This window comes from Salvia splendens, chromosome 9 (assembly GCF_004379255.2).
Source record: "Salvia splendens isolate huo1 chromosome 9, SspV2, whole genome shotgun sequence".
In the NCBI taxonomy this organism is placed as follows: domain Eukaryota; kingdom Viridiplantae; phylum Streptophyta; class Magnoliopsida; order Lamiales; family Lamiaceae; genus Salvia; species Salvia splendens.
Genome location: NC_056040.1, coordinates 16,314,132 through 16,326,567, shown reverse-complemented (window position 1 = coordinate 16,326,567; position 12,436 = coordinate 16,314,132). Strand labels below are relative to the sequence as shown.

The following is a 12,436-nucleotide window of genomic DNA, read 5'->3' as shown; positions in this document are numbered from 1 at the left end:
GAATATAATATTTCGTTGTTAATGATGTTGGTTAATTATTCTCATGATTATAATATTTTGTTGTTAATGATGTTGGTTAATTATTATGCATAATAATCAACATATGTGTGGATAAAATTTAAGATTGAGATAGTAATAAACCATCACGGGAGTTGGATCTCAGCCCAAATTCGTAAACCCCAAATAATTTTGGATCTACCAATGCACTTCGGCCTAACCAATCAATTTTGACTCCTTTTACTCTATTTAATCCAAAATTCGACTCAATATCGATCAATAGGGAGTATTAGCATTGATTTAAGGTAAAACCAAAAAAAAAAAGGTTTCATTGTATGTTGAATCACAAAATTTCATCAAATTGTGATATGCTTCGGACCTTTCGAAATTTAAATGAGAAGTCGTGAAGTTTTAAAAATTCACTAGTGTCCCACAATGATTTCTTCAGAGCTTATGTTGAGTTGAGTTGGCGCACACTTATAAACTTTTGGTATTGTGAATGAATATTGTGACAAATATGTATTAATGTGACACGTGGATGACTAAACGACATCGTTTGAGCATAAGAAACTAAATATTGTGATTTGTCCTTCAAATTAAAAGTGCAAGACAAACAAACAAAATGAATTATTCTCGATGATTTTATAGTGCTCCCTTTAGCACCATATATTCGCCTCTGTTTGTAAATTTGTGCGTGTGTGTGTGAGAGAGAGATATATATATATAATCATAACCAACAAGGAATTAACCTGTGAAATGCTGCAGAAACCTTGACAAAATGGGATTAGATCAAATGGATGTTCATCCAACTTGAACAAAATTAACAACGTTAAATGGTAGAACGACGTCATAGACTAAACGAGTATGATCCTTCATTTAATAAATTAGATAAATATCTCAATGAATGGGTAAATTCAAGTGAATAAAATTCACAAAAAAAAGTTATTAATCAAAGATAGATGGTCTCTAATTTTCATTCAACGTGACAATCAAAACGACGTCCTAAAAAAGGAAATTTGGTAAATAAATTTTCAATTACTTTCAAATCCATTAAATCAATAAGTTTAAATGACAATCAAAACAATTTAGAAAAGTTGTACCAATGCATCCTCCACCATCGCCCTTTCAACTTTAACTTAGTGGCTAACCATAAGGAATTAACTGATTATCGTATTTTCAGAAGAAAATAGCATCTAAATCAAAAGACGCAGAACTTTTTTTCCCTTTTTTTATTGTTAAATAAAGCTGAATACAAGGTAGAATCTCAGATATGCACAACTTGCCATTAAACTGGCAAGTATACCTCCACGCAGAATAAAATTACAGATTGTACAACAGAGAGACAGACTAAATCGACCACTTACACCACGTTCGTGGTTCTAGGAACGAACCCGGCCCTATGACTTCTACTGATTGGGAGGTGAACATACACCTCGTGAACGCCTTGTTTATAAACCTCCCCCCGATCCCTGTCTATGGCGTAGCACACATACACGGTGTCAATAACATTATCCAACACGTGAACAAAGAACCCCAGGACCACCATCAGCAAGATCCACGCCATCAAAGCAATGAAGTATGCATCATCGCCAAGATGCACTGCAGCTTTTAGAAGAACACAAACCTGTGTTTGATCAAACAAACGTGTTATTAGCACTTTTTGGGTAACGATACGAAAAACAAGATTGTGAATCATGGCACCATCACAAGTTGAAGGACTAAACCCAATTCTTTAAACCAAAACACACACATAAATACTTATAAGATGAAATGTTTGTGCATTCTATATATATCAATGAACTATCCATGACACATACATATACAATTTGCAATCAATTTATTTCCAGTAAGATGTATAGCCTACTAAGTTTTGTTGTGTTTAACGGGTAGGTCCAAACCCAAAATGAGACACACAGTAAGACTAAATACTAACTCAATATTCCAGTATAGGCATAATTCGCAGAACAAATTTGCGTATAATTGGCTACAAAGCTAATAGTGACGCAAGTGCAGTTTATGGCTGCCGAAAACAAGTACACAAAAATTGTTTCCAACAGCTTATAGCCGTCAAAAACTTTAAAAAATTTACTGAGACACTTGCAAACACAATGAGCTCAAGAACTGAAACAGACATAATTAAATGTTTCATTCACTCATATAGAAAATATGGATTTGATCCATGTGACTTATGGATTCAATGACACTAGTCGCTATGACAATTGACAGGAGATAGAACTTACCAGTATGGCATAAATTGCTGATAACACGAGGACAATTCCAGAGAGTATTCGAGTGGAAACAGTTTCGACAAACACTGCTGAGAGAAGGTTCCGTTTGAGAAGCTCATAAGTCATCCTCGCAGCACTGCAGTATGCTTCACCAGTTATGGCGGCAAAGTTAATGGTGAACTTGTTCAGAAAATCAACTGCCGACAACAGGGCATTCGCACAGCACCGCAGAATAAGATTGACAATCCCAGATGCATCTTCTTGTCTTGCATTATCAACAATGGAACGAACGATTCGGACAATACAGATGAGCAAACCGGAGAAACATATAGTGCCAAAGGAGGGACCAAACGCATTCCTTCAATTTTGAAGAGAGAAGTCAGAAATGCAAATGAAGTCAAAACAAACACTCATAATTTGGTTATATAGGAAGAAAAATATTTCTACAATCACTTCCCAAAGGCTAGTAATGTCTTAGAAGTTACCACTAAAGCACAATATGCACACACAAAAGTAATTACACGAGTGTTAGAAAAAGTAGATCTATGGGGTTTAATCAAATGGTTGAAAGGTCAAAACGAGAACATCCTTTTATTTACTCTTTCTCTAGAAATGCTACCATCAATTAAAAAGAATAACGCTTTAATTAGAAACTAATACCAAAGTTTGCTTACAAATATTATTAATGAATGAGAAAGTACTTTCTGGGTCAGGTAAAGACTTCACTTTTACTGTGCTGTCTCTCAAATTTCGGAGATTCACACACACAAAAGGTCTCTTTGTTGCTAACTAACCTAGCATATAGTATATTATACTTCATTTTTCTTTAGATCTCTAATTTCAGCATTTCACGCATCAAGTAAAACCCAGCCCCACAGAAACAATAAAGACTTTTTTCAACACCTCAAGCAACACACAGGATCCTATTTCAATGGGAACCTGTGAATGGATCCACCTACACACACATCTTGATTTTACAGCTATATCGGGAGTTACTGCACGTAGTGCATCAAAATGCAAGACAACATTTAGCTCAAGATACTATACCCTTAAACATGTACCAATAGAATTACTAATGCATTCCTAGACTATTGCACTATAGTAAGCTCTCTCTCCCTCCTTGTTTCTCTCTCTTGATAACACGAAATAACCGAAACTAAAACAAGCTCCAAACAGTTAGGAATCTATTGCAAGAACATAGCAGGGCAATAAACTAATCATCGGAATGAAACACAATAAGCATGCATCTGATTAAACTAAACACACTGAACAGAAAGTAAACAGACCCACACATTGAGCAGTAAGTAAAGAACTATACACACTGAGAAGAAAGTAAACACCTCAAAGAGCTTCGTATCCCATGCTTTGGCGGAGAGTCATCCTTGGAGAAATACCACTGTGCAATAGTCCCACTGATCACATACACTTGAGCTTCTACCATAATAGTGGCAGACCACAGCATAGTCAAGATTGCCAACGTGTAATAAGCAGGCACCCAGCTATCCTGCTTCCACACGCAAACATACTCACCATGCTCTTCCAGCGGCACAATTTCACCATTCGAGCTGGAAAACACCAAAAACACAACAATCGGCACATAGCACACGACCAACCCCAAAGTCAGAGCCGGAAGAGCCCCAAACAACCCCAAATTCTTCAACAAAGCAGTAGACGCCACGCCAATAACTTTCACAGTCAGCTCAATTCTATGCCAATTCACCACAAATATCCACACAATCACACCGATTATCAAGAACACAAAAATTAGGACAACAATCCGATAAGCCAAAGGGAAGGCCTCACTGCAGGTGGAGCTCACGGTGCAAGCAACAAACCAGTAAACATTCACGAAAATAGGGACAATCACGAAGAAGGGAAGCGAGGCATAAACTATCTGCTTAGTGTAGTGCTTGAGCAGCAAAAGCACCAAGAACAGAAACGGCACACTCACAATTAGAGTCACTACAAGAGTCCAAACCAAGCTCTCCCACACACTCGAATCAGTAGAATTCACAAAATTCACCAAATCAAACCTGCCTAAATGAGATGAAATATAAACAAAATCAGCTACAAGATTCGAATTTGGGGAAATGGAGCTGTCCCCGACCTCGAAAAGATTCGATTCTGATGAATTTGAAGAAAAGGGCGTAGGGCTACGGACATGGACGGAGACGCAGGAAGAGGTGGCTACGTCGTAGGCAAAATAGGAGATGTCGTGGCGGTGGGGGTTTCGGTTAACGGAGGCGAAGATTCCAAGGGCGAAGGTGGAGAGGAGGAGGAGAGAGAAGAGGATGAGAAAGGGGAGATCTTTGAGGGGGCGAGGGCCGTAATTGTAGGAGATCTGAAGGAATTGGGATCGGTCTTCTTCAGCTTCGGAGATGGAAGCTATGGGTGGTTCAAGAGTGGGATATGGTTTAGAGAGGAGGGGCTGCGTGGCGGCGGAGTCGTGGTGGGGGTCCTCCGGGGTGGTGTCCATGGCGGAGAAGGCGGTGGTGGTGGGATTGGATTGGATTGTTTGACTAATAGCTCACCTCTCGTGACATGGGAATTGGGAATCGGCCTCTCATGGTTCATCTAATTGAAAATAATCTTAATTGGAATTTTACTGCCAAAAAAAAGTAAAATGACAGTAGTAAAAAACTTACCGGGGGTCAAACTAAAATGATTTGTTTGTCGTGGCGAAATTGTTGTGTTTATATTATTTATTAAAAATGTAGTAGTATTTTTTTTTTGACGCTGTTATTCTAGTTCATAATTACGTCATTACGATATGATTGAATAAAATAAATGCTAAACCATATGTTTCGCAATTCGCATGATGAAAATGTGAGATTGAATCCCACTTACTGGTCACAACTCGGAATGGTAGATTTCAAATCTCACCTACAACTAAAAAAGTGAAGGTAATCAATTGATAAAAGAAGAAATAAGGGTTCGTTTGGTTTGTTTGTTAGTGTTCTGATAATGGGTAGTCAGATAAGGTAAACGACGCCTTTTTTCTTTTTTTAAAACATTGAGTATGTGTATTTGGTCTGCCTGTTTATAATAAGGCTGTTTATTATCGGGTGTTTGGACTTCCAGATTACACCTTTGTTTAGTCTCTAAAAGGACATTCGTATCCTCACTTTACCATTTAATTACAAAAATGTCAAAATGAATTATTGTTCTTTTACTCAATGTTAAAAACATCATGACTGCCCAAATAAGCAAATGAAACAATTACTTAGCTACAACTTGATTTTGAAGTTGCATCATAATCCTCAACAATTTGTTAACTTATAATTTATTTGAAGAGTAGTAATCCTCAATTGCTCTATATTCATGAGAGACCCAGATGTATGAATGATGAGTGCCTTAGTGGAGAAAGTAAAAGCATATATTTTCTGGAACAAATCAAAAGGAACAATACATCTGGAAAAAATAAAGGAACAATAAATTAAGAATGACTTAAATTTGTATTTACGCCCGATGAAGTAGAAGGGAAGAACAAATGAAAAAACGTCAACTAGATCCAAAATCTGGAAACCCTAGGCAAGAAACCCAAAATAAGACCGAAACACTCAGACAAATACCAAACGGCGTACGACACTGTAATCGTTGTTGTGATAGGAAGTTACCGTCGACAAATGGGTGCTGGATTTCGACTGTCTCACTGCCGTTGTCAGATGAATGCAGACAGAGTGCAACATTTGTGGAATCGTAGAGAAAGGATTTCCTAAAACTGAAACATGTGGAATGAATGTGAAATTTTGGAATTCTGATATGAGGGGAAATAGGTAATTACCGAAATTATTATTTAATTGCTGGATGGCGAAACATACACAATCGGCATCTCCCATCATGATACACTAAACGCGAATAACAACATTCTTTACTTAGGCTCGAGCCCGTTCAACGGACCTGTCGGAATCGCTAAACGACAGACCAAACGCATGATAGGTAAAGATTAAAACGCCTAACTTGACCTATCAGACAAACCAAACAGACCCTAAGCTTATAAGAGATGTTTTATCACATAGCATCAAAATAAACCGCCCATAGGTAAAGACAAAAATAACTAGGAACAAAAAGATTATTTTATTAATGATACAGCATATACTTGGGATATAGTAAAACGGTTTCTTTTCTCCAGAATATTTCAAGAACTTATGTATTTTGCCACGGCAAACTCAAAAGATGTAGAATAAATATTATCTTTAATTTCATATACTTTGCATCCATGTTGTCAACATAAGTTGCACGGAAACACACATGAGATGTCACTTTCTAATTGAAAACACTAAGAAAACAACTAAATTCGAAAATTTAACAGTAGTACTCCCTCCGTCCCGGACTACTCGCACATTTCCTTTTCGGCACGGAGATTAAGGAATGAGTGTATAGCAAAGTCAACAATTGCGGCTGTAGGTGATAATTTTTACTAAAAATGGAAAGAGTGCAAATAACTTGGGATGCCCAGAAAGGAAATAAGTGCAAGTAGTCCGGGACGGAGGGAGTATTAAATAGTGCGAGGTTTTCATATTTCTATTTCATCAACAAATGATCCATCTTGCCTACATAGCATTCGATGATGCAATAAAATAGTATACGAGATTGAGCAATTAGAGTAGCACGACACAATAGCTCAGTGGTATTCCTCACCTTCGTAAGGTCGAGAGACGAGGGTACGAATCTCAAACTTACCAAATAAATAAATAAATAAAAGAGTAGGAGTATAATTTTGAAGATGGTTGGGCCAAGAATTTGGGCCCAATCCAATTTGGTCCCCCGAATACATAAACCATTGGGCCGACCCATATAAAACCACCACCACACTAGACTAGAGATTCTAAGACACAAGATACACAACCAATCCAACCACTCAAAAAATTCAAGGAGTAGAGTTCTCTCTTTGTAATAAACTAATCATATATCCATAGCTCAGTCGTCGCAGAGCAGATTCCGATGCAAGTGCACCATAATATATATGTATAAAAAGGCAGGTTGAATAATACTAATGAAACCAGTCCAAAAACTTGGGAAAAAATTTCTTATGTTACTGAAATTCTACTTTCCTCGTCCCATTTGCTCTTTGGAATTTCCCCAGAATCCGAAATAATTACCTTCTTCCTCGGCTTCCCACTGTAGGTTCCCGCACTGCCCTCGATGGCATACACCGTGTCCATCCCGTCAATCACTTTCCCAAACACAACGTGCTCTCCATCCAACCTTCATAATCCCAGATAAACGTGAACACTTTCCATACTAAATTTTGCATGGTTGTAACAAACTATCAATGAATGGTTACGATGCCTTACCAGTAAGCCTTGACCGTTGTGATGAAAAACTGCGATCCATTAGAATCAGGCCCTGAATTCACCATGGCCACTATGCCTGCATAAAAACGAGACCAAAAAAATGGATGAGTCAGTTTGCACGACAGTGAAGGCGTATGTTTAAGATGTTAAGCTCTACTAAAGAGGTCGTCTTTAGACCTGCGTGAGAATGCTTCAGCTTGAAATTCTCATCACGGAACGTGCCACCATATATAGATTGATTCCCTTTTCCATCCCCAGAGACGATGTCTCCGCCTTGAATCATGAACCCTGGTATGATACGGTGAAATGGAGTTCCTTTATAGTGCAGAACTTTACCGTTTTTAGCTGTGCCAACCTCCCCTGATTCAAGAAAGAATGATGTTTGTGAAGAAGATTGTAAGAGGGAACCTCATAACCAAAAGTAACGATAATCTTTATTACCTGTACACAGTGCCCTGAAATTCTCTGCACAAAAAAATGAACTTCTCAGGAACAAAAATGGTAGAGTAAAAAAAAAACAGGCGGATAAACATGTTGTACTATTTTCACAAAGTAACAAGATCACTCTATTACCTACAGTCTTCGGCACGACATCACCATATAAGCCAATTGTAATTCTCCCTGTGGATATTGAGGAGTGAAATATGAAATAAAGTCAAAATAAAGCTACACTCATAACAGTTCTGCCCTTCGGAAAATAGAAGGGAGGACAGATGCGCAAATGGAGAGTTTTCTGTGTAATATATCTGAACAATGGAAGGATCCTATACATGCTTCCAAATTTCTTGCAATTAAAAGAATTACAATCTCCACAGTCGACTCCTTACTTTTGACTGATTTTGGAAAGAGCGAATTTTGGACAGAGTAATAAGAAACATACCTATGCGCTGCTTATCTATGTCGACATCCATAAACACTCTATGGGTGATTTCATACAACTCTTCCACCTCTTCTACCCCCTGCAAAGAGAATATGTCGAAGAAGTTAAAACCATTGTCAACAAGGAGCAAGTAATGAAGTGTAAATTCAATAGGGTGAAATTCAAGAATCAAGAGCCAACATTATTTGGTTATTCAAGAATCAAGAACCAACATTATTTGGTTGTCAATAAGGTTCAAAACATGAGGCACAACACATTCTCAGCAGGGCCTCCCTTAAACATCAATCCATATCTTAGAAGTCAAAACAATCAGTTAAAGATGAAATGAGACAAATCATAACATAATAAATATATCAACAGAATCTATCATGAAACCACTCACACTATTATTTTTCAAGACTCTGAGACAATCATCTACATGATACAACAACATGAGGCATGCCCCAACATACAATCTCAACATAATCACCCGAAAACATCAATCCATCTATTAGAAGTCTTAAGCATTTCAGTTAAAGGTGCAACAAGACAATGCATAACATAACAACACAAACTATCATGAAAAGCAAAACTCTTTTTTTTTAATCAAGATTTAGGAACGACCAATCCTCTTCAACTTCTCAAGAAGCAATGATGCAATGCACATTATTTCAACCAAATTATCATCAATCTAGTTACAAATCCTACTTAAAACAATCTAAATGTAACTAGAACATAATAAATCGATCAAAACACTGGTACTATAAATAAAATGTTTCCCCACTTACAGTACATATACAAAAACATTAGCCAAGAAAAGTAATCCCTTTACCATTTACTCAATGCATCAAGAATAAAAATTTACAGCTCTTCCCCAAAATTAATCCATGAATTGACATAAACTAAATTACCCAGACGAGATTAGATCGAAGGAACACACAACAAGCTGAATAAATGATAAATCCCCAAAACAAGCAAGAATCTTGAAAACATCCTAAAACCAACGAGAATTAGGCACTAATTAGTGAGCAAAAACGTCACCTCTTTAGAGAAGGAATAGGCGAGAAATATCAGAAGTAACGCCGCGAAGAAAATCAAAACATTCTTGGGCTGAAACAACGCTGAGATCCCTCGCCCCATCTCTCAATCGATCATATTTCAACAAGATTTTTCACCATCCCTTTAGAAAACGCCTACAAATTTTTTGGGATCTTTTTTCTTGAACTGCACGAACACGACTGTAGAGTGGCCGCTGGAGCGATCGACCGGATAGATTGCAGGAAATTGGAGTAGTAGATACAGTAAATTATTCTTGAGTATTCGCGATGATGATTTTCTTTCACCTAATTTGTTTTTAACTGTCGGTGCACATAACCTAAATACAGAAAAGTCAAAAAAAATCTTGTTTCTTTCTGCTATAGCCTACTGTCATTAAATTAGTTTTGAGAGTATTTTTGTCAGGGCATCAGTAACTCCGTCCCCATTTCCGCCCAAAGTCCCCTCCACGTCATCATTCCTCTACAGTTGCGGCCCACGCCCAACTGCTGTAACCCTGCAGGTTGCGGCCCGAGCCGGAACTAATAAATGACACTATTCACAACTCCAACCTATTTTGAAAGTAAAATAAAAAACGCTGAAAATTTATAACACGGAAAATTTAATTTCATCGAATACTGCAAAATTACAACATATAAATTTTCAAACTGAAAATAAAATACATAAAAACATAACGTCAATGCTGGAAAACGTTGTTGCGAGTCCAAATTTCTTCGATTAGATCGGCTTGGAGGCGAGTGTGTTGTTCCTCTTGGCGCATCGCAGCTGAACGAGCCATGACATTGCGGATGTCGTGAGGAAGGCCCTGCACGGGCGGCTCGGTGACAACGTAGTTACTCCCGGTGCTGGCGAGCGGATCGTCGCTCCACAAAGTGACGTTATCTTGTTCGTCCTCAACGATCATGTTATGCATTATGATACATGCATACATTGTGTCGGCGATGTTTGACCGCTGCCAACCACGGGCCGCTCCCTTCACGATAGCCCACCGCGCTTGGAGGACTCCGAATGCACGCTCGACATCTTTCCGAGCCGCCTCTTGCCTTTGGGCAAACATTGCCCTCCGATCGGTTGTCGGAGCTGTGATAGTCTTCACGAACACTGGCCATCGAGGGTAGATCCCGTCTGCCAGATAGTACCCCATACTATACCGACGGTGGTTGGCCGTGAACTCTACGTTCGGTGCTCGCCCAGCACACAAGTCGTTGAACAATGGAGACTCGTTCAACACATTGAGGTCGTTGTTGGACCCCGCGACACCCAAGTAGGCATGCCAGATCCACAATCTGCAATCGGCAACGGCCTCCAACACAATCGTGGGATGTGTGCCCTTGTGCCCGCTAGTGTATTGTCCTCTCCAAGCCGTTGGACAATTCTTCCACTGCCAGTGCATACAGTCGATGCTTCCAAGCATCCCTGGGAAGCCGTGGGCCCGCTCGTGCATGTCGACCAACTTGCTAACGTCGTCGGTCGTTGGCTTTCTCAAGTACGTATCCTTGAATGCTTCGACGACTGCCCGACAGAATCTAGCGAGGGACTCCCGTCCAGTAGGCTCGCTTACATGGAGATACTCATCGAACATATCTGATGTAGTTCCGTAAGCGAGTTGACGAATGGTAGACGTGCATTTCTGCAACGTCGATATACTTTCCCGGCCCACAGCATCGGTAGTTTGGCAGAAATACGGGTCACGAGCTACAACGGCGTTGACAATGCGTATGAACAAAGGCCTCCGCATCCGGAACCGGCGACAGAACATCTGATCACTCCATCGCGGATCTCTAGAGAAATAATCCGTGAAAAACCGCAAGGCAGCTTGTTCACGGTCTCGGTGAATATACATCTGGGTACGTGGTACCCGGGTTCGTTGTTCGTTCCAAGCTTGAATAGCAGCTTGGAAGCGTTCAACTTCGTTGTTCATTTCTTCTTGGATTGCCGGTACCGCCTTTCCTAACACTCGGGTCAATTGATCTTCGAATATTCTTTGACGAGGAGGCATTTTTTCGAATTCTAGGAAGAGATTTGAAGTTGAATGTGAAGTTGAATGTGTATGAACATGGAGTAGTATTTATAGAAAAAATTTTCGAATTAAAAAAAAAAAAAAAATTGGTTGCGGCCCGGCCCGAGGACCGTGTAACGCTGGGCCGGGACTCGCCAGTTGCGGCTCGTCACCGTGCAACGCCGTCCCGGGCCGTGACGCGGGACGCTCCCCAGGCCGGGAACGCGGCCCCGGGACGGGCCTGAGCCGTGCCGGCCTTCCGTGTAATGCATGGGACGGGCCGAGACTCGCGATTTGCGGCCCGGCCCATGGCGTTACGCATGCTCTCAGGTTGAATAAATTTATAACTAAATTTTTTACCTAAAGTTACATTATACTAGTATCAATAATTCGAAACTAAAGTCTAAATTTATATCCTTATATTTTTCTTAAAAAAACTTTAATGTTATATATTATAAGTGTGGTATATTTTATTTGAAATAATATTTATTTTGTTAAATTTAACGGCCTGTGTTTTGATCTAATTAATCTAATTAATTTAATATTAAATTTTATAAAATATTTTTTTACCTATAATAAAAAAAATTAAATTGAAGCGGAGATGTGTGACATTAGAGCATTAGCAATGGGGCGCCCTAAGGGACGCCCTAAAGCTCGCCCTATGCACCGTCACGTTAGCATTTTATCCTCCTACCCTTCCACCTGCAGTGGGACACCCTAAGAATTTTCTTTATTTGAATATTTAAATAACTACAAAAATTGGAAAAAAAAACCTTCATTTCATTTAAAATTAATACATTACAATACGAATTAATACATTACAATGCATTTCGGCTAAGCAATCCCCCATTGTGTCATTGACGACATCGAATAAGGCTCGCGTCAAGGTCCGACTAACGCCCTCCGAGGTACTCTGAGTGTTTGTGAGAGATTATCGAAATATTCGTATGGAATGTAAGACCATCCACTACGCGTCCCGCGCCGGGCTCGCGTCTCGTCC

General features: G+C 39.3%; 3 protein-coding genes across 3 annotated transcripts; all 3 read right to left on the bottom strand.

Annotated features, from left to right (window-relative positions):
- Positions 1–1,191: 1,191 nt before the first annotated feature.
- Positions 1,192–4,806, bottom strand: LOC121747658 (CTL-like protein DDB_G0288717). The gene is made up of 3 exons (XM_042141734.1): positions 3,566–4,806; positions 2,238–2,583; positions 1,192–1,621 (listed from the first exon to the last, which is right to left on the bottom strand). The coding sequence occupies exons 1-3, from the start codon at positions 4,699–4,701 to the stop codon at positions 1,358–1,360; spliced, it is 1,746 nt and encodes a 581-aa protein (XP_041997668.1). The 5' UTR covers positions 4,702–4,806; the 3' UTR covers positions 1,192–1,357.
- Positions 4,807–6,890: 2,084 nt separating this feature from the next.
- LOC121747661 (peptidyl-prolyl cis-trans isomerase CYP21-1-like) lies at positions 6,891–9,760 on the bottom strand. The gene is made up of 7 exons (XM_042141737.1): positions 9,423–9,760; positions 8,403–8,481; positions 8,096–8,143; positions 7,964–7,987; positions 7,700–7,882; positions 7,523–7,598; positions 6,891–7,433 (listed from the first exon to the last, which is right to left on the bottom strand). The coding sequence occupies exons 1-7, from the start codon at positions 9,519–9,521 to the stop codon at positions 7,256–7,258; spliced, it is 687 nt and encodes a 228-aa protein (XP_041997671.1). The 5' UTR covers positions 9,522–9,760; the 3' UTR covers positions 6,891–7,255.
- Positions 9,736–10,971, bottom strand: LOC121749217 (the record flags this gene model as incomplete). The annotated part of the gene is made up of 2 exons (XM_042143806.1): positions 9,736–9,756; positions 10,519–10,971. Coding segments are annotated over 2 exons (474 nt in total), but the record flags the coding sequence as incomplete, so codon positions are not given.
- Positions 10,972–12,436: the final 1,465 nt, after the last annotated feature.